General features: G+C 30.1%; 3 protein-coding genes across 4 annotated transcripts; all 3 read left to right on the plus strand.

The window, feature by feature from the left end:
* The first annotated feature begins 749 nt into the window (after positions 1-749).
* On the plus strand, positions 750-4018 carry LOC130826137 (protein STRICTOSIDINE SYNTHASE-LIKE 10-like). The gene is made up of 3 exons (XM_057691684.1): positions 750-1339; positions 2289-2552; positions 3257-4018. Exons 1-3 carry the CDS (start codon positions 1041-1043, stop codon positions 3828-3830), a joined length of 1137 nt encoding a protein of 378 aa, XP_057547667.1. The 5' UTR covers positions 750-1040; the 3' UTR covers positions 3831-4018.
* Positions 4019-6208: 2190 nt separating this feature from the next.
* Positions 6209-15345, plus strand: LOC130826138 (protein STRICTOSIDINE SYNTHASE-LIKE 10-like). Its single transcript, XM_057691685.1, has 3 exons — positions 6209-6604; positions 13083-13349; positions 14413-15345. Exons 1-3 carry the CDS (start codon positions 6339-6341, stop codon positions 14990-14992), a joined length of 1113 nt encoding a protein of 370 aa, XP_057547668.1. The 5' UTR covers positions 6209-6338; the 3' UTR covers positions 14993-15345.
* Positions 15346-15438: 93 nt separating this feature from the next.
* Positions 15439-20212, plus strand: LOC130826139 (uncharacterized). 2 transcript variants are annotated; one of them, XM_057691686.1, is made up of 6 exons: positions 15439-16167; positions 16654-16760; positions 18301-18409; positions 18794-19000; positions 19094-19267; positions 19971-20212. In XM_057691686.1, exons 1-6 carry the CDS (start codon positions 15922-15924, stop codon positions 19998-20000), a joined length of 873 nt encoding a protein of 290 aa, XP_057547669.1. In that variant the 5' UTR covers positions 15439-15921; the 3' UTR covers positions 20001-20212. The 2 variants fall into 2 exon arrangements, with proteins under 2 accessions (XP_057547669.1, XP_057547670.1); XM_057691687.1 differs by having other exon boundaries at positions 15442-16167; positions 18839-19000.
* Positions 20213-23484: the final 3272 nt, after the last annotated feature.

Here is a 23484-nt window from a genome sequence, read left to right on the forward strand (position 1 = left end):
TTTACTTTCGTAATGTCTGGTTTGGTGTATAATGTATTTAGGTCAAATATATGGAGAGATTTTCTTTTGGTGAGACGACCCTAAACAAGAAGTCTATAAGCTTAAAATTTGTATAAGTTGGACTATTCAACTAATATTTGGGATGCGTCTCCCGCTGTGACCGTCTCATACAAGAATTTGCGAAAATAAAATGGTTTATAAATTGGATAATGAGCCAGTTATGAGTTTAGTGCAAACTTAGATCGTATTTGTGTTTAGGGTGGGTTTGGGGTTTGAGTTTAAAGCTTATCCTAGGCAGGTGTAGGTTTGAGGACCTTGAAAACATAATACTCTCTTCAATTCATAGAAAAATTGACATTTACTTTTTCACATTATTGAATGTACTTATTCAATGCTTAATATCTCTTATTATACATCACGAAATATTATAAAAAGTGGATATTAATAATTTTTACATTGAGACGAATCAAACAAAATTTCGCTTCAGTATGTTTCAATTTATAATTTAAGAATAAACTACAAGTTAAGAGTAATAAGTGAATAGTGTCAAAAAGTAAATGTCCCTTTTTCAATAAATTGGAGGGAGTATAATTTTTTGGGCTTAAACCTAGACCCAGATCTAAACCGATTAAATCTAAAAAAATTAAACCCCAATATAAATTAGTGTTGGATTTGAGGTGAGTCCAATAAAATCTTAAAACCAGATTCATTTTTGGTTGAATCTCTAATACTCCATCTGTCCTATTTACATCATTTAACTTTTGAGTGGCACAAAAGAGTAGTCAATTGGGATTAATAACAAAAAAAGGCTACCCCAATTACAATTTCACACTTCAACAGAGCTGTACAAAAGATTAATAGGAGAGTAATCAGGATTTGGTAAACAAGTCAATCAGCTACAGAATAGAGTCATTTACCACCACTTATCAAAATCTGATTAAACTCTTTATTCGTAGTCTACTGTCTACTACTACAATTGTTCCTACTCAAACCACCCACGTATCCACAACCTACCCAAAACAAAACATACCCAAAAAAAAATGAGTAAAAGTTCAGATATGGTGCTGACAGCATCAGCACTTTTAGCATTATCAACACTAATAGCTCTTTATCTTCCTCCATTGTTATCTCCTCTTCCATTATCAGCTTTTCCCACAGATTCCCATAACCTTCTTCATCTTTCTGAGAATATTTCATTGCCCTCTGCCTTTGGACCTGAGAGCTTGGCTTTTGATCCTTCTGGTGTGGGTCCTTATACTGGTGTTGCTGATGGGAGGATTCTTAAGTGGGATTCTGCTTCCTCTTCTTGGGTTCCTTTTGCTTTCACCTCTTCTTCTAGGTATTTTTGCTCCATTTGTTCTTCACTTTCAAATAATGTCATTTTTGTTTTGGAATTAAAAAATTAGAAGATATATTCTCTTCCTTTCTTAACGAAGTTTCTCAAAAGAATAAGAAAAATATAGAATCATTTTTATAGTGGATATATTTTTTTATTAAATATTCTTTCTTATTCTTATTACATGTCTTATTTACTTTTTTGTTATTATTTACTAATTACTCTTAATCTATATTTTATTGTTAATCAATAAGTTAAAATATAGTCAAGTAAAATTTTATTTCATTCATTGTCAATTTTTCATAATTTTTATTTATGCACAAATAAAAATATTAAAGGTTAAAATATTATATTGGTAACTGTAAAAAAATAAATGGGACAAATAAATTGAATAAGAGGAAGTAATAAATTGAAGGAAAGAAAATTAAACACCATAAACATTTAAAAAATTTTGTATTGAACTTGTGCGTATGTTTGACAAGGTTGTAATAGGTCAGCCAGATTTTGTCATAAATTTGTGTGATTGTGTCTAATGTTTCTTAAATATGGTGGTACAGTTTTTGTGCAATAACTTATTATTAGAGGCAAATAAATGGACAATAGTTAATGAGGTGAATTTATAGGAGTACTACTTTTGGAAAAGAATCTAAATGCAATTTTTACCTATTTTTCTCCTTTCCCCATTTTATACCGTACTAGACTACTCGTAAAAAGGTTATAGCAACAAGCCAATAACAATAAAATTATAATAAATCTCTCGAATCCCGACTCATTGGACTCAAAAAAACTCGATTGGTTGTTTTGACAAGTCTTGATGGAATATGAAACTATGCTAAGACATTTAACATGCTCATTAGAATCACTCTTCTGTGCCACTAATATTGCTACATTTGACCTGAAAAACTCTCAACTTATCGATTCTCATCCTCGTTTGATTTTTTTGTATTTGAAGAAAGGAGTGTACGCGCCCATTTGCACCAGAACTGGAACATTTATGTGGACGACCATTAGGTCTAAGATTTGAGCAGAAAAGCGGAGATCTTTATATTGCTGATGCTTACCTAGGTCTTCATAGAGTCGGGTCTGAAGGAGGTTTGGCCTCGTTGGTGGTGGATGAGGCTGAAGGCGAGCCCCTTTACTTCACCAATGACATGGATATTGATGAAGAAGAGGATATCATCTACTTCACTGATTCGAGCACGAAACTTCGTAGAAGGTATGCATTTATGTTGAATATTTGGTAGTAGCTTGTAACTTGGTTCCTTAAGACATAAAGGTATGTGTTCTATATTGCTACAAACAGAACAAAAATTTTGGGTAGCTTTGCTTACATTAAGTCATTCTAGAGTGCCTTAATTAACTGATAGCTACTCTTAGTTAAAACAATTAGCTGATCACACCCTCCGAGTCTAGTGAAACCATGTTACTCATGCGCTTGTGCTAGCTTGTCACCCAAGTATCAACTTGCTTGTTTGAACTTGATTCCAACCGGTAATATGAAATTCTGATAGAGTATATAACATATTCTGAGCTACAACCAACAACTTAAGCTTTTGGTTGAGTTAATTCCTTGACATAGTATCAAAGCCAATGTGACAGAAAGTCACGAGTTAAAATATTTAGCTGCAAGTATGAGGAAAACTTGTACTATTTCCACACCTTTTTAGCCTAAAGGACTGAGGGGACGTGATAGACTTAGAGTGTATAACATATATCCGGGCCGTAACAATCAACTTATACTTTTGGCTGAGTTGTTTCCTTGACACTTGTATTTAGATTCACGTATAGTATCAACTCTTTCCTTGATCATGCTTGATGGGGCCTAATTCACCTATATTTGTGTCTTAGTGATGTAAATTGTCATATAAATCCATGAATGTATTAGTTAATTCTTTGTAAAAGTATTGTTCTTCTATGTAGGCATTTCATGCATTCAATTCTAAGCGGAGATACGACAGGAAGATTCATCAAGTATAACAAATCAACCAAACAAACAACTGTCCTAGTCCGCGATCTTGCCTTTGCAAACGGAGTGGCCTTAAGCCAAGACCGTTCATTTGTGCTCGTAGCAGAAACTAGAGCGTGTAGGATCTTAAGGCTGTGGCTTAAGGGTCCCAATGCAGGTCGACTTGACACTTTCATCGAGTTGCCTGGCTATCCCGACAATGTAAGGAGAAACCAAAACGGTGAGTTTTGGGTTGCAATTCATGCTAAGAAAACCGTTTTGGCTGATTGGATGCTTAGAAACATTTGGTTCAGGAACGCGCTGATTAAGGTCCCGCCTAGTGTTGTACAAAAACTACACGCTTTGTTTGTCGGAGGGCACCATGCGATTGCAGTGAAATTGAGTGAACGAGGACAAGTGATTAAAGTTTTGGAAGATGCTCAAGGGAAGAAAGTGAGGTATGCTAGTGAAGTAGATGAGAGGAATGGAAAGTTGTGGATTGGTTCTGTTATGATGCCTTCTATTTGGGTTTACAATGTGGATCAGTAATAAGTATTAGGCCATGTAGTTTATGTGCATATGTAATAATCTAGAATGGGAGATTGTACCACTAATATGGCCCGGAATAGTACTGATTTATAGTTTTTTGGTTTCGGTTTATAATGGACTAAATTTAGATAGATTATTCAATCATATGTCCTTTTTATTCATGTGAAATAGAAAATGCTATTTGCTAACAAGGATAAGATTAAATTGTGTAATTCGATTTTTCAAACTATGCTTAGGTGGGAGTCAATGACATCAATTAATCAAATGTTGTACTTGTACAAAATACCTTCCTCAATTAACCAAAATAATATTTCATTTAGTTGAATATTCCAAACCCAGTTTAATATTAATATGATTGAAAAGATATAGATTATGCTTTCATATTTATATTCTGGGTATATAACAAAGGTGAATTTACGATACTAGTATAAAATAAGATTAGATACTCATATTTGTATATTGTATAAATTAAATATTAATAAATTATTAATTAAATGATCCGTGTCATGGAATATTAGATGATAATACTCAACTCATATTTATCTCTTCCTATCAAAAGAAAGTGAAGACAAACTCATATAATCCCTTAGGTCTACCAAACAACATTTTTGTTTTCTTCATCATATGTATTTAACCTCCACCTTACCTATTTCCTAGCTTCAACAATTGTCCTCATTCTTGTTTTGTTTACTACCACACATTTCTATCTGATCTTATTTACTTCAATCTTATATAAGAAAAATCTAAATCCGAGCCAGTCTAAGTCATGATTTAAATCATTTGATTAACAACTCTGTTAATATTAAATTCTATAACATATAAAACTTAAAAATAATTATTGAATTAGTTCAGCAAATATATAAAGGTGGGTGTTTAATAATCCACGATATAGAAATATCCTATACTCGCCCCTAATTTTATTGATCTTATACATACCTCATCATATTCTTCATATAAATCCCTTTTGCCTAACAAACAACAAATTGTCATTTACATATATTGCACCTCCATTTCTTTTCCTAGTTCTCTTTGATAGAATCAAATGAATTCATTAAATTTTCTTTTTACTTCAACAATTTTCCAAAATGTTTCTTTTATCATTACTACGTAATCGTGTATCGTCGGAAACACTACGTACGGCCCTTGGAAATTTTTCGGCCCTAAAACGCCTTATATCGGCAAAACTTGTAAAAATTTATTTTGAACCCTTTTTTCTCCTTGGTGTAACGAATATATGTAGTAATGAGCAAAGAAAAAAATTGGATAATTTTTGAAAATAAAGAAAATTAGTTGATTTCATCAAATGTGCTTCTACTAGGTTAGGAAAAGAGTTAAAGAAGAAAAAGGGATTTATATGATGATGATGTATATGAGTTTGTCTCTAACTTCTTTTGATTAAAATGAGTAAATATTCATACCATTAATAAGATAGGCTTTGGGAGTTGGGTGTTACAAAGTCTATGAATATTCAAGCATATATATATATATATATATATATATATATATATATATATATATATATATATTATATCATCAAGATATGAATAATATTTTTTTAAAATCTTATTAAGATGTTATTGGAAGTTGACAATTATTTTAACCGCAAAGCTCTATTTCCTATGAAAAGGATATAGTTTAATGTCTTTCAAACCTTTTCATAAGACTCTGATGATCATAGCTTCTTTAAGTGTGATATATTAGATATGACGATCGATAATGATTATTACTATATTATAGGAGTTTTGATGAATATTGACTTATGGATAAGTTCACTATAACTATGTTACGGTCAATAGAATGGAGCAGATTTGAATATTCGTAGATTTGTTTACATAATTTATAATTCAACTATATAAATTCCAAACAAATATCACAAATCATAGAATCTAAAACATAAAAATATACCTTAATAGCATACTCGCAAAAACTACATATGTGCTAGCTTGTGATTAGTGACTCAAGAACTACTAACTCCCCCTAAAATGTATAGTTAGTAATGTTCCTATGGACTAATTGTAAATCCTAAGTGATTATAAAATATAAATAATTAGTTCAATTGAATAATATTTAATTTGATTATAACCCCTTTAATATTGTAATCATCATCATACCCAATATTTCATCCAAAAGCATAGTCTGGGTGAGAGAAGATGACGGACAATCCATATCCGTACTTTCTTGACAGAGAGGACTAGAGGAAAGCGATCAGTTTTACCCCAAACAATAGGAGCCCTACAAAAAGAGGATATAAATAACAACAATATCTTTTTAAGTCATAATTGATGATATACTTGTATATGCTTTAATATTCATATTCTTTGTAACACCCAACTAGCTACTCCCAAATCTAAAAATATTTATTTCATTTCAACCAAAAAGGAAGTTGAAGACAAACTTATATATATCATCATCATATATATCACTTTTGCCTACTAAAAAACAACATATTCATTTTCATATATTGAACCTCCACCTTTCTTTTCTTAGCTCTCTATCTAATAGAAGAAAATGAAATCATCAAAGTTTCTTATAACTTCAATAATTGTCCTAATTTTTTCTTTAATCAATACTACATATAAGTTTCGTTACACCAAGAAGAAAATAGGTCCAAAATTATTGCAAACTCTTCCAATAGAAACCGCTTTTGGACCGGAAAGTTTCGCCTTTGATGCGGCCAGTCAAGAGCCATATGCCGGAGTTTCCGACGGTCGGATTGTGAAGTGGGTTCAACGTGAACGGCGTTGGGTGGACTTTGCCTTCACTTCTTCATTAAGGTGCATTTTCTTGTAACTATATAATTATTGTATTATTATATAGAAATATTCAAATTAGAATTTGCAAAATGTTTAAGACCGACCTTATAATAGGATAAGTGAGACTTATGCTCTAAATCCATTCAAAAATATTAGAAAAACATAAAGCAACATATCCCAAATCTTAGGAGCTATAATTAAAATTGTTGATTCTTTCATGTTGTATATATAATAATTAGGAGTCCATAATATTTGTTTTCCTGACATCCTAAATCTCAAAGCCAATTTTTTCGATAATTATAATGTATAATTAATTTTTAAATTAATTTATAAAATCATGAATCATCATCATCATTATATCTAATGTCCCGCTCGGAAGTAGGATGTAGGTAAGGGAAGGTGACGGACAACCTATTCTTGTACTCCTTTCACAGGGAGTACTAAGTAATGCGGTCGGTTTTACCCCAAACATGTAGGAGCCTTGCATAAAGAAGATATGAGTGATAACATTTTCACAAGAAAACAACTAAAACGGCATGAACAATAACAAAGCTTAAAAAATAAAAAAAATAAAAATAAAATCATGATTATATCTTGTTATTCTAATATGAATTAGTGCATAAATGTTATCAAGATTAAACCTTTTGGCTCCTTTAAGATTCTTTGGATTAGTGCATGTTATCAAGATTCTTTTGGTCATAGTTTTGAAAGCAATGCATGTGAGTACACAATGATAACAACTCACGCAACATAAGTACTCGTATCATATAGAGAAACATATTATATTTGAAGTGCGGATGACTAGCTTACTATTTAAATTAAAAAAACAAATTTATCAAATTAAAATATTAAGTTTAATTTTATTGGGATAACTCCACATTAACTAAATTATTTAAATATCTAATCATTTTTAATTAGCATAAATGCCAATAATTCAGATTTTACAATAGAGTATTTAACACTTAAGGTTTCATGAATATTTAATTTTGATTCATATTTGATGTAAGTTGTCTCTCTCATTTTGGGTTGTTTGGTTTAGTATTTTTTGCTATAGGTAACGGATTTCATTAACACAATCTATTACTTGTTTGTTATAAAAATTGGATAATTATTACTATTACTTGAGGGTAATGGTTATCATTACTTTGTTATCTCTTAAAAAGTTATGAAAACAATTATCCTTTCTCTCCACAGTCTCACAAAATTATATACAATAAGCTCCATCATTAATGGCCCTCTTGTTAGTTTTATTGTTTGTTACTCATACTTTTAAATTTTTTATACCAAACAAAATTTAACAATAACACAAACTGTTATCTTTACCCTTTCTTATACATTCCCTTTTCATTTTCTTTTCTCTCTTAATACCAAACGCTCCCTTAGAGAGTGCATCTATAAATGAAATAAGAAAATGGAAAATACATATATATTTACGGTACTTCAATAGTTGTAGTTATCAAAAGCTTTTAATGTATTAAATTCATGATAGTGTTGATAAATATATATATGTAGAAAATATTCACAAGAACTTAATTTTCATATATATTTTATTCTTTTAAGGCAAATATCTAACAATATTAATTTGTAAAGTCATTTTAAATATTCCTCCTTTGAATAGAATATATGTCACATTTTTCTTCTTATATGCTACAGATATTTTAAGATAAATGTAGCAAATTTATTAGAATAGAAAAACATCAGATTAGTATTTTAAGGGAAATTCTACATGGTAGTATTCAATTTTTATAAAATGCCAATGGTAGCACTTTTTAAAAAAATTCCACATGGTAGCATCCAGTTTATGCACAAACTAATTGCCGTAGGATTTTCCGTTAAGTTCTTGTTAAATTTCGTTTAATTCATCTTTTTGTAAGTTTTTTCCACATGGTAGCATCCAGTTTTTGTTTATTTCACAATTTTAACTTTAAATTCACCAATTTAATGTTTAAATAATGCCAACAATTTGAGTGAAAACAAAATTATTACAACATTTATGGACGTTAATGAATTAAACGGTGAATTAAACATTAAATTGGTGAATTTAAAGTTAAAATTGTGTATTAAACAAAACTGGATGTTACCATATGGAAAAAACTTACAAAATGATGAATTAAACGGAATTTAACAAGAACTTAACGGAAAATGCTACGGCAATTAGTTTGTGCATAAACTGAATGCTACCATGTGGAATTTTCTTAAAAAGTGCTATCATTGGCATTGCATGAAAACTAAATGCTACAATGTGGAATTTCCCATATTTTAAATTGAATTATTGATGTTAGCTCCTCTTTGTTTACTAATTTATCCGTGTAGGACTATTAAAACTTGAGGAAGTTCAACTATCTCTTTCAAAGATTAATCATGAACCTAATTTCTTAAAATATTTGCTTAATTAATTTAGTGCTCTTTCTCTTGGAGACATAATTAAGACAAATTTCCTACTTTTGTTTAGAATTAGGCAATTAGCTTTCATCTCATTTTGCCAAGAAAATCCAACCCTAGAATTGAATATAATCAATGATTCAGCAGTGTTAAGTTTCTAATATCTTTTTCTTTATTTATCAAGAAAGCTATGACTAGGGATGGCAATGGGTCGGACTCGGCTCGGATTATACATACTCTGACTTTGCTCCGAATTTTAGTCGAACTTTTTTTTTCAGTCCACCTCCACTCGGAGTCGGATTATGCATACTCCAAGTTTGCCCCGACTCGGACTCTCGGACCTTCAACGGAATCGGATACGGAGTTGGATTATTATCAAACTTTATCGTTGTGATATTGTACTAATGATTTAAAGCATACGAAGTTAACAAAATATATTTTTCAAATACAATTTAACAAAAAAATATGTACTTTGAATTCAAGTTTAACATGAGAAACATTCCTAATACTACAATTTAACAAAATTTTCTCGCATTTTGATTTGGCGTATTTTATTTCTCTTGATCTGATTTGTCGTATTTTAATTGATTGATCTAAATAAAAATACCAAGTAGTTTTTCAAAATCGAAAATTACAATTAGTATGAGAGAGAGCTTGAATTAGTCACGTCCAGAGTTTTAAAGGAAAAAAAATATTGGGTTAAAAGTCAAATTCAAAGTCTGATTTCCTTCAGAGTTAGAGTCGGGTCGGAGTGTCGGATTTTTAATAAGATTCAACTCCGATCCGTCTCTAACTCGGATACGAATCGTGAAGTTGGAGTTGGAGTCGGATAACCTTTTCCTCGGACTCGAATCGTATTATTTTCCTCGGATCGAATCGGATTAGGGTCGAATTCGGACCGAATTGCCAATCCAAATTATTAACATCATCTTTTTTTTTTTTTCTACAAATGCACTAAAACGAACTTTATCAATGTTTGGTATACCTACGCATATGGGTATTAGAAATCTAATTCTACAAAATTGTTTCACTTTGTTATTACTCAAAATACTCATACATTTAAAAAATATAAGGAAAATATATTTTTAAAAGTTCATTTCCTTATATACATATCAATCAAAGACATTTTTCATATATTATAAATAAGTAATAAAGAATTTATATTTAATAAATTTAGTATCGATCAATAAAAAGGTGAAAAATAAATAATAGTAATAATAATAATAATAATAATAATAATAATAATGAAAAATTGTTCAGATTAATCCCACCTATTGTCCATCTGCAATGAATAATCCATAATATTGATTATTTCTAAATAATCCAACCTTTGTATATTATTTGCTGAAAGCACCCATTTTCACATTTTAACCGGCTACTGTAGGTATCTACTAGCCGTTACACTCACTTCTTCTTTCCCCTTATGCTTCTTTGTTGGTCTTACCCTACTCCTCTTCGGTGGTAGGTACCTATATAATAGCCGATTAAAATATAGAAAGGGGTGCTATCATCAAATAATATACAAAGGTCGAATTATTTAAAAATAATCAATAATATGGATTATTCACAAACAGATAAATAATGAATGAGATTATTATTCTGAAAAAATTTTCCTAATCATAATGATGATTTTAGTAAAACTCTATTCCATATTTGAGGACCCAGTGTCCCAATAAGATGGAACTTATAAATGCTAGAATTCATATAGCAACTACAACATATTTTATTCTGGACAAATCTTTGTGCTCTTCTTTTTACCTTCAACAGCATCCAAAATTTTTTTTAAGAAAAAACATTTTATCATCATATAAATCTTAATGATAAAATGAAAATTTTAACGTATTCCACAATTGTTCTCATTTGTGCCGTACTTATCACCACATATTTTCGTTACACCAACGAAATTAATGGCTCAAAATTTTCCAAGTTATTAGATGTTTTCTCAATAGAAGGCGCTTTCGGCCCCGAAAGTTTCACGTTTGATCCTGCCGGAGATGGTCCGTATGCTGGTGTTTCAGATGGCCGGATTATTAAGTGGGACCCTCTTCTATGGCGTTGGGTCGATTTTGCCTTTACTTCTTCTCTAAGGTGTATTTCTTGTTTCTCTATTTTATTTTAAGTATCATGGGATGGAAAATCTTCTCCAAAAAATTAAATAAATAAATAAATCTTCTCCAAAAAATTAAATAAATAAATAAACATAATAAATAAATAATAAAAAAATTTTATGTGAAGGGTGAGCCAATATTATTAATGAATTAAAGCAGCGAGAATAATGTTCGATCCCTAAATCTCCATTATGCGACACCTCATCTAATAAATAAATAAATAAAACTATCTCCTATTAATCCATTAGTTTCATTTAGTTTTTTATACTCGTCAAAACAACTTTTTAACTCTTAATATTTTTAATTATTCTTAACTAAAATTTATAAAAAGTAATAATCCTTGTGTTGAGACGAATCAAATAAGATCCGACATAACTACGCCTTAACTTATAATTTAAAAATAAAAAACAAATTAAGAGTGAAAAGTGAATAGTGACAGAAAAAATAAAAGGAACTAATGGGTAGAATAGGTATATAATATGACGTGGGAACATGCTTGAGTGTAGGTCTTGACTTAGGTAGACGGTAAATTGGTGAAAAGAATAAAAAAAATTTTAATGTCATAACAATAAATAAGGACTAATACTTTAATACCTAGTCTTGATTTAGAGTAGAATTTAGGAATGTATTTTATCTTAATGAATAAAATGTTTTGTATCAATTTTATTGTTCAAGTATTTAAAAGTTACACCATGCATGAAAAATAGAATATTTGGGGAAGTTTTAGAGGCCAGTGTATTTAAGTTTTATAGGACACACTTTATTTCCATTCATGTGTATTGGGATTTTTTTTTTAAAAGAAATCACTCATTCTAAAACTAATTCGTACCAATCACGTTGCGTAAAGGGTGATTGTTTGACAAAAAATAATTTTCTCTTTATTTGAGTTGCTTTATTTTTTATTTCAATATGTTTTAATAGATTTATTCTATTTTTATTTTTAGATATGACTGATTTGTTTATATTATATAAATATTTTTTCTATTATTTTAAAATATCCCACTACTATTATTTCTAAATATCTCACTACTTTAACTTACTTTGTTCTATTTTTTTACTTTTCTATAAAAAATAAAAGGGATAAAATAGTTGACATGAAGGAATAATTATTATAAATGCTTATACAAGTAATTATTAATTGGTTATAAGTTGGAGTGAAATGATTAAATATACTAAATACCATAAAAATAGTTGATGCATGATGTAAGGTGTAAGTAGTAGAGACAGTTAGAGCTACTTCATTGTTTTGTTTGTAAAGATAACCTAATTTTGGTGAAATTAAACAAACCATCACTCTCAAATGAATATAATCATGAATGCGATATCCAACTAATTTGCTTCTTCTCCCTCATTCTTAGTTACAAAATACGGTTTTAGTTATGCTCACAAAATAAAATTTTCAATCGAAACACATGATTTTAGTCAATGCGGCCCATTTTATGCTCGCGATGAACTCAAAAACTATTATTATGATAAGATGGTAATACATTTAATCTTATTTTCTCATTAACAATTTACAATCAAATTAAAAACATATATTTATGAAGTCTACCAAATTCTTTAAACAAAGTAGTCTATTCAAACTTTAATCAATTATCAATTACTCTGGTAAGAGATTATTTCTCTGTAAGACAACCTTAAAATAAGAAATTATATTCTCTTAATTTGAATGAGTTTCGGCTGTGTTACCGAAAGGTGTTAATTCAGGTCATTGGGTCGATTTTGAATCAAATATTTCGGGTTGGTTCAATGTCAGTTCTTTTGTCCAAATTGTTTTTTACATAATTATAGATCATTTTTAAAGTCGGATCAAATCGAATTCGGTTACAAGATTAAATAAATGTCGAATCATTGAGTCTATTTTAAACAATCCTATTTTAATTCAAGTATGAAGACCGTTTTTTAGTGAGACCGTTTTTTAGTGAGACCGTCTAAAATAACCATTTATGTTGAAACTATTTATAAATTTGGGCCTTGCATATGACCCATTTTCTACGGTTTGGTAACAGGGATGAGTGTCAAAATCGATCCAATCACGAAGAAACAGAACATAAATGCGGACGGCCATTGGGCCTACGCTTCAATGAAAGGACAGGGGAACTGTTCATAGCTGATGCTTATTTGGGCCTATTAGTTGTGGGCCCAAATGGTGGGCTTGCTACTCCAGTAGTAACAGAAGTTGAAGGTGTACCATTAGGGTTTACTAATGGGCTGGACATTGATCAGAAGACTGGTATTGTTTACTTTACTTCTAGCAGTACTCTTTATCCTAGAAGGTAACTCAACATCTCACTACTTTTTCGATTCATCTTACATGAGACCGTCTCATCATTAAACTAATCCATATAATTATCCTTTTTATGTAATTGATCACTTTAAAATTGTAAATAATCCTTTTAGCACATTAAATGTACATGGATCAACCTAATAGAGATGGTCTTACCATGAGACCGTTTCGTTTAAGAATATAAATTTTTAAATGAGACGGTCTCATGGTGAAACCATCTTTATAGGATTTACCCATGTACATTTAGTGTGTTAAAGTAATCACTTATAATTTCAAAGTGATGAATTAAAGAAATTGACTAATTATATAAACCGTCTAGCGATGAAACAGTCTCATATAAAACAAGCAGTATATATTAATATATCATTGGAGTTAGTTTTTAGAGTCAATAATTATAATAGTAATTTAATTTAAAACGTTGTCTTGAATCTCAATTATTGATTTTTCTTAATAAAAAAAATAAGAAAAAAATTACCAAGAATAATCCAACCTTTTCATGATTTTTCTACAATAATCACATTTATTGATTAACCATGAATAATCCTAACTTTTGAGGTATTTGCCTAGAGTAAGCTTGGGTAACCTAATGATCTGCTATAGTAGGTAATTAGAGAAAAATTAAAAATCAATGTAAAATTAGAGAAAAATTTTGACACATAAAAATTCTGGACTATTAAAAAAATCAGAATTTTTTTTAATATTTTTTTCGATATTTTATTTTAATTTATCTTTTTGAAAAAAAAATTAAAACTTGCTCTAACAATTCATCGGGTTACCGGGTTCACTCAAGAAAAATACCCTCTAAGGTTGAGATTATTCGTGGTTAATCAATAGGTGGAATTATTGTAAGAAAATCATGAAAAGTTCGAATTATTATGTGTAATTATTTTGCAAAAAATAATACGCATTATATGAGACAGTCTCACCATGAGACATGCCTTATATTTAGGTTAAATAGCTCAATAATAAAAGCTTTTATGACAGTCTTATATAAGACAAAGTGTAATACACAAATGCAATTAAGTTAGCAAATTAAATGACTTTGTTTGCAGGAAATATATGTCGTTGATTCTAAGCAATGATAAATCAGGAAGGCTTCTAACATACAACCCAGAAACAAAACAAGCAAGGAAGGTTCTAGACAACCTAACATTCCCAAATGGAGTATCCTTAGACAAAGATGGGAAATTTCTTCTAATTGTTGAGACAACTACTTGTAAAATCATCAAATATTGGCTTGAAAACACCCAAAAAGCAGGAAGTACTGAACTTTTAGCTGAACTTTCAGGTTATCCGGACAATATAAGGAGGAATTCAAAAGGGGAATATTGGGTTGGACTTTATTCTAAAAGAGGAAAGTTTTTGAAGTGGATTCTTTCATTTCCTTTTATAGGAAATGCTATTCTTAAACTTCCATTTAATGGTGTTGAATTAGTTAAAGTTTTTGTTAGATTAAGAGCAATTGGTTTGGCTGTAAAAATAGATGAAAATGGTAATGTGTTACAAGTTTTGGAGGATAATACTGGTAAATTGAAATTTGTTAGTGAAGTGGTGGAAAAAGATAGGAATTTGTGGTTTGGTTCCGTCATTTTGCCCTATGCAAGCTTGTATAAGGATTATAATCTACCATAATAAATAATATAAAGGAACATAAATGTTTTTATCGGATATGTATCCAGTCAATTCTCTTCTTGAACAAGTTTATTAAATAACTAGCCTTTGTCATTTGATTAGCTAAGACATAAGAGGATCTTAAATAATAGAAAGCAAAGTTGTATGAATAGGATAAATTATCAAGAATAAACTAATTTTTGCTCGATCTGATGAAAATAAACTCACTTATTTATTGTCATTAAAATTAATACAAACCCGTTTATTGGGTATAATTGCTGAAATAAACTTATCTATTATTTTTTCGTTATTTCTTTTTCCTTCACCTTTGTAACAAAATTTTGATTTTCATAACCACCTACGACCTTTAGAGATTATCCACCCTTATCCCGAAAAAAAAAATTAAATATATCAAATAATATTTCCAGTTTGATATCATTATTAAAACAATTAGGTCGATTTTAAATTGGGTGAGATATGTGTGAGAGGTATTCATTCATACTATTAGGTCGATTTTAAATTGGGTTAAAATTAAATCTTGTACATATCAACATTTATTTTATATCATTATAAATTCATTTTAAAAATTGATCAAAGTTCGATTCAATTATCTGTTTTGAATGCCTCCAGTACGAATCTATATAGACTATGATCGACAAACTAATGGCATTATTGTAATATTGGTATAAATAAAAGACCACTTACTTATCTATGAGTATGAACCCATATTATTTTTCAATCCCGCCCTTCCCTCCCTCCCTCCTTGATCCTTGCTTCTTTCCTTCACCCTCCTTTTTTCCTATTTTGTTATTTCACTCTCAAAATCAAAAACCAGTCCCAAAATTAGCAATCATTCAAACCAGGAAAATATATAAAATCCCTAATTATCCTTCTTTAGATTAGAACTAATACATAGTACTAAACTTTCTAAAACAAAAATCTCTGCAAAAATGGGTATGTTAAGAAACAAGATAGTTACCCAGATACTAAAAAGAAGCAAAAATAAGATAATTACCCAGAAAACGTACTCAGAATTAATATCAGCAGCAGTATCAGACCCAGAAATGGGAAATGGGTTTTGGTCAAAAGATTATGAAGATTATAGAAAATCATTGTATGGTGGTAATATTACTCATAAAGCTTTATTTGTTGATGCTGTTGGCACTGTTCTTGTTCCCGCTCAATCTACTTCTAAGGTATTTGCCTTTTCTATGATCCTACAGTTACTATATGTTATTTAGAGAACTTCGGTTCGAGTATAACACAGAAGAATGTTATTCTTATTAATTTGATTTATATAAACTGATATGATGTTTCATATGGAAAAGGGCATTTTAATCATTTTTAGCATTTATTCTTCCATATTTTCGAGAAATCATTGGTGTTGAATTTAAAAATTTATTGGGTTTTGTTCAAAATGAGGCAATTAGTGGGTTTAAGATATGGACGAATTGCTAATTAATTGATTTTGATTCCTAATATCTATTGATTTTTGTTTTGAAAGTAGTATTTAGTGGCTTTTAGAAATGTTTTATTAAAATATATAAAAAAATTAAGTGTTATGAATAATTTTTTAATTGAAATCAGATTTTTAAATCAAGAAATTGAAGAAAAAAATGGTGGGTCATGGGTATTATGAAGTGTACCATTCAACAACATATTGTGGATATTGTTGGATGCAGATATATAGGCAAATAGGGGAGAAGTATGGTGTGAAGTATTCAGAAAATGAGATTTTGAGTAGATATAGATGGGCTTATGAACAACCTTGGAGAAGATCTAGTCTCAGGTTTGATTACATCTTCTTCTTAATTGTTTTTTAATTTATGATTAAACGCTTTCATTCGAAATAATGTTTGTTATTAAGGATTGTGTATATCTAATTCTACAACTTTGTATAAGGAAAGTCACTTAATAACATTGGATAATTGGATAAAGAATTATCAAATGTTGCTTAATTATGATAGTTATTATAACTTCTGCTATTAGCCGTCCAGTTTTTCCTTTTTGTTCTGTAATTAATGTTCTGCTTCTTAATCCTTATCCAAATCGTAATTAGAAGGATATGTTAATTGAATAAATTATAACAGTTTCTTCAGCAAGATTCAAGCTGGCTATGTACTTTGTGTAATATGTTATATTTCAACATGAGTGTGTTAGTTATGTCTGATCCCATATGTGGACTTATGAATTTGTTCCCCTATGTTGTATTCTCTTTCTTTCCTAATATTCTTTTCGTTTACAATATTCTATTTTGGTGTGAGAAATTTGATTAAGATTTTTTAAGATATATAGATGATAAAAAATATCCATGTGAGATATCGTTAGATTCGTCTTAAGGTATACTTTTTTATCATATATTTTTTATAATTTTGTATGATTCGTATTTAGATATATATAAAGGCTCAAAATTTATTTTAAAAAATGTGCAAAAGGTTAACGAGGAAAACAAAAAAGAACAGAGAGAGGAAATTGTAATACTTATTACTCTCCCCGTCCCCACCAAATTTGTCTCAAATTTATCCGATAGGCATTTGGTGAGAAAACTAAGAAAAATCAGACAAAAAAAATTTTGCGGGTCGTAGGAGAAATATGTGGATGAGACGAAAAACTTAAGATAAATGAGTGGGTTAGAGTTAAAGAAAGAATGTGGATTAAAATAGAAATTGGGCAAATTGGTGAGAAGGACTAAAAAGGAAAGTGAGGTAAATTTGGTGGAATAGAGGAAGTAGTAGCTAGGTTTGATTCCCTGGTGACTTTTCGATAGAAGTGGTGACTTGTGATTCCTTTGTGACTTTTTGAATTCGTTCCCTTACGTTGACTTAACAACTAATAAAAAAGTCAATGTTATCAACTAGTCATACAGCTAACAACTAACAACCAATAACTAACAATCGATTGTAAAACACTCTATAAGTTAGCTTCTTGTTTTTGTTAATAAAATAGTATGTTGGATGCCACTTCACTCAAAAATTGTGAATTCAAGTTTGGTTATGGTCATCCTTGTCTCTATACAAGTTTCTATGTGTATTTTGTGAGTGGTTTTTGTTGGTATGTTGTGCCCATTTGTGATCCTATAATTCCATTTTCTAGACAGGATGGTAATATGACATAAATGATAATTACCAATGTTTTATAGAATATTGGTAGAGAATCAGTTCTTGTCTCAGGTGAAACATGCATCACTTTTTTCATGTAAGGTCAGACTTATAGGTTCGATTCTCGTAGCCCCCTCCCTTCTCTCGGCCTATCCTGTACTTAAAAAAACTAACATCTAATGGTAATGACTCGAAACAGAGGAATTAATTATCATGACACTCCTTATGCAGATATGTTGATGATGGTAGACCATTCTGGCAATTCATTGTATCTTTTTCCACTGGTTGTTCAGACAAGCAGTATTTTGAAGAGCTATATAACTACTATATGACGGAGAAGGTAGATTAGTAACATTCATAAGTTGATCATATGCTTCGTGTCTCTCTAAGGAACTAGTCTAATTTTCCAGTAAAACTGATTATTACTGATTAGCATTGATATATGTCAAACCAGACAGAGTATATAACATATCCTGAAGCCTCAACCATCAGCTTAAGCTTTTGGTTGAGATGTATCTATGACATGGTATCAGAAGCCAGCGTGACAATAGGTCACGGGTTCAAATCTCAACCACGAGGGGGCGTGTTAGATTATATAACATATCCTGGGGCCTCAACCATCAGCTTAAGTTTTTCGTTGAGATGGTTCCTTGACAATATATATCGATTGATCAAAACTCATTGTCTCTCGTAAGGAATTTGACTTGTTTCCTAGTAACTATAGGTTCGTACGTGGAGGATTTATGCTGATGTTAGTTTTTGCTTCAAGGCGTGGAAGCTTTGTGACCCAAATGCAGGAAATGTATTTCGGGCTCTAAGAAATGAGGGTGTACGAGTAGCAATCGTCTCAAACTTTGATACGCGACTAAGGCCTTTATTAAGGGCTCTGAATTGTGAAAACTGGTTCGATGCAGTTGCTGTTTCAGCTGAAGTAAGAGGCTTTCGTGTGCACTGTATTTTTCTGCTTGGATGTGTTTCTGTTACTGCTTCTAAATCGGATTTCTTTGTGAAATGTTGAGAGCAGGTTGCAGCAGAGAAGCCAAACCCGATTATATTTCTGAAGGCGTGTGATCTTGTAGGAGTAAATCCGGAGGATGCTGTTCATGTCGGTGATGATCGGAGAAACGATATATGGGGTGCGAGAGATGCAGGTTGTGACACTTGGCTTTGGGGTTGCGATGTTCATACTTTTAAAGAGGTACGTTCATGTTGAGTTCGAAATGAATGGCAGTAGATTAAGCGGGCGTTCAAACCAGACCAACCTTGTAACCAAATCTGATTCGACCTGATTTGAAAAACGAATTTATAACAATGTAAAAAGCAACATACAAAGGACCCGACTTTGAACCAATTTGAAATCAACCCGATGAACCGAATGAACACCCTCTACATCAATTAGTGATTTATGACGCCAATTTTACATGATGTGCTAACTTAGCTTTTAGAGCAAATAAGAACAAATGATTAACATAAAGCGTCATTCTAACTCACGAATTTTGGACCGTTAATCATTTCACTAACATATAAAATAATTTAGCCCCTTTTGGAAATTTGCTCTCGTATGATCGGTGAAGACGGATTAGGGAGTCCCTAGCTAGTCCCGGATGTTTTGTTAGAACCAAGAAAGGTCTTGGGAAAAAAACTGTACAATGTTGTGGCTAAGGATAAGTATTTGGATATCATTCAAATCTACTACCAAAGAAAACTAAACAACAATGAGATAAAGATAAAGTTAATATGGAGTTAGCTATATAAACCAAACAGATTAACGTAAGATTGTCGCTAAAAGACTATAATTTATTTCAATATTGTAATAGAAGTATTAATTTATAATCGTTCATATCTACTATATCAAATGCTTGTGCAAATTTCAATGAGATAAATAATGTTTTTGGATCCAGGTAGCACAAAGAATAGGTGTAGATACCTAAGCATGCATATCACTCGTATTCTTTCGGCAACAATCAAGATGAGTTAAGGCCTGAGACTATCTATGGAACTTGAGTTTGTACAGCTAGTTGTATGTAAACAGTAATCCATAAGATATAAGAAAACTGAGTGGTGTACTATCTCAGAAAATAAATGTGTTTTCACTTTTTTGGCTATTCAACAGCCAATAGCCAACAGTATCTGAGAAAATAAATTATGTTATAATTTCGTGACACTTATTTCGTAATAATTTTACACTTATTTTGTAAAAAAGTAGTTTGTGACACTTTTTGGTAACAATTTTGTGACACAATTTCATGACAAATTTGTGACATTTTATCATAAAAATTTTGTTTGTGACACTATTTTGATGGGAGGTTTGTGACACTTTCTCAGTAAATATTTGTGACAATTATTTTGTGAAATTTATGTCACCTTTCCTAAAATAGTAGTGAGACTTTTTTGGTGTAAACTTTGTGACAATTTATCCTGTACTTCTTTTGTAAAAATATTGACAATTTGTGTGAAAATATTTTGACGCTGTTGGGTAAATGTTATGTGACACTTTATTGTGAAAGAAAACAAATTTGTGGCACTTTTTAGCAAAAAATTTGTCACTTTTTATAAATAATAAGCAAAAATATTTTGTGACGAATTTATAAAAATTTTGTGACACTTTTTGATAAGTATTCAGGGACATCTATTTCAAGATAATTTGTATAAAAAATTGGTAGAAGAATTCGTGAAACTTTTCGTAAAATATTATGACACATATTTCATTAATAATTTTGTGACATTGTCTCAAAAATTTTTGTGAGACTTATTTGTAAAATATTTGTGACATTTTTGTAAATATTTGTTAACACTTTTTGTTAAATTTTTGTGAATTTTTTTTATAAAATTTGTGACACTTTTTTTGTGAAAATTTGTGACACTTTTTTTGTGAAAATTTGTGACATTTATTCTAAAATTTTTGTGTTACTTTCTAGAATAAATTGACATTTTTGTAAGTTTGGGATACTTGTTTGGTAAGAATTTTGTTACACTTTTTTCGTAAAATTTTGTTTTACCTTTAATTTTGAAGTCATGTGACACTTGTTTTTAATTTGGGAGATTTTTGGCTGACATTTTGTGGCACTTTTTAGTAAAAATTATGCACTTTATTAAACATGTTTTAACACTATTTATCGAAAAATTTTGTGGCACTTTTGAACAAAAGCTTGTGAACTTTATGTCACATGGATAATGTTTGGGACACCATTGTGTAAGAATTTGTTTTAACACTTTATTAACAAAATTTGTGCAGTATTTACATAAAGAATTAGTGATACTTTATGATAAAAGTATTTGTGACACCTTTTCGTCAAATATTTTGACACTTTGATTTAAATTTGTGACTTCTTTAAAAGAAATTTGATACTTGTTTTTGAAAACTTTGCGATACCTTTTTTGAAATATTTCGATATTTTTATTGGATGAAACTTAAGACACTTTTTATAATATTGATGACAAATTATTTTAATTGTTACGTTTGATTAAAAAATTTGACGCAATTTTGACTATGTTTTTGATAAAACATATTTGATATTTTATTAGACTTATTTTGTGACCCATTTAATAATATTTTTGACATCAAAATGGTTACAACATATAAAATAGTTCGCAACACATTTTCCCTTTCATTATTGCAATTAGGAAAAAAAGTTTGTCACTCTTTTTTCTTGTATTTTGTGAAACTTCGTTTGAAAAAAATTGGGAAACTTTAGGATGGATAAAATTTGTGACACCAATTTGGAAAATAGTTGTATACATTTCTATGCATAATTTTAACCATTCCATATCATTGTAGACACTACAATTGAAATAAATTGTGATACTTTTTGGATCAAATTTGTGCCCTACTCATTGACAAACTATTCGACAGCTTTTACGGAAAAAAATGACACTCTTTTTCTTTAGAATTTTGACAATTTAATAAGATTGTGACACTTTGTTTTTGATAAAACTGGAGTTTTATTTTGAATTTTTTTGACAGTTTGTTTTGGAAAAATAACATACGACACTTTTGAAAATAATTTCGTGGGTTCTGCAACCCCTTCTACAACCCGGCTTGGTAAAAAACTATTTATAATCACTAATTATTTATTGAGATCGTCTCACCATAAAATGGTCTCAATTGGGTCAGCCCAAACTTAAAAAAAACAATTTTTAACTTTGAACAATTCGAATTCCGTTGTTTTTCTTTATATTTTCCCTAATGGGCTGCTTGTATGGACTCGTTTCACGGTGAGACGGTCTCATACAAGACATGCTGATTTATAATAGCATCGGGTAATGCATGTCTTTAAATCCAAATTATTCAAGCAAATATCATTCAGAAAACACAACTAAACTTCATTTATAACGAGTGTTTATTGATTAGGAACATTATTCAAAACATAAACACTCTTTTATCGTAATTGATAACACAAACGATTGAACAACAATTCAAATTGAATATAATGCAAAGATAAATATGTAGAAGTATAATAATCATATGGAATTACAAATAAGGGCAGTTATAAGCTCATTCCAGGTGTCCGACTATCTAAGGCTTTAGGAAAAAGAGGCTTTATGTATTCAACTATTCTTGTGAGAGACTGTATCTCAAAGAAATAACCTCAAAACAAAAAGCTCACATTCTTATTTAGCCCATATATCTAATGCGTCTCTCGGCAATACCGTCTCTCATAACAATTTGTGTTATGTATCAACAAATTCCATATAGTTCATTAGTCAAGTGTAGCCCTACTGGTGATGTGTCTTCCAGTTATATTATTGGCGAAAAGTACAAAACCTACCAACGTAAATTTTAATCCCTATTTTATCATCAATGGTTAACAAAGGACCTCAATCTTTTAAAGATCATACAATAAAAAAGAGATATAATAACCCACAATAATAAGAATTGAGAGGTTTACGCCTTCAGGGATTTTAATAAAATGAATCTACAATTCTCTTGTAATCTATTAATTTATGAACATGCTTTATTGAGTAAAGTCATTACAAGACAAACTAAACTTAGGTATGAAATGAAACAACAAAGTGCAAAAGATCAATACAAAAAGGCCTAACAAATACTCTTAAGAGATAAGGCCCAATAACCAAAAGTCTATCATCTTATTGGACCACTTTTTTGGTATTTAATCATAAAAATATAATTAACAATGCCACATGTAATAATAATATATAATTAAACATGAAAGCTTAAGGACACCACATGTACATCATCTACATAACACACTTTCATCATAATATAAAATACAAATCTCACACTCAATCTACCACTTACAAATTTTAGATAATTAATTGATGACCTTAACCACACTTAACCAAACCTAATAGCTTAGTCATCATGCTAAGCACTCACGCACACTTTTAACTAAATTAACTTTAATTACTTGATTGTGATGCATAATTGGTTCAAGTAATTAATATATCACCAAA

The sequence above is a fragment of the Amaranthus tricolor genome, chromosome 10 (assembly GCF_026212465.1).
Source record: "Amaranthus tricolor cultivar Red isolate AtriRed21 chromosome 10, ASM2621246v1, whole genome shotgun sequence".
Taxonomy (NCBI): domain Eukaryota; kingdom Viridiplantae; phylum Streptophyta; class Magnoliopsida; order Caryophyllales; family Amaranthaceae; genus Amaranthus; species Amaranthus tricolor.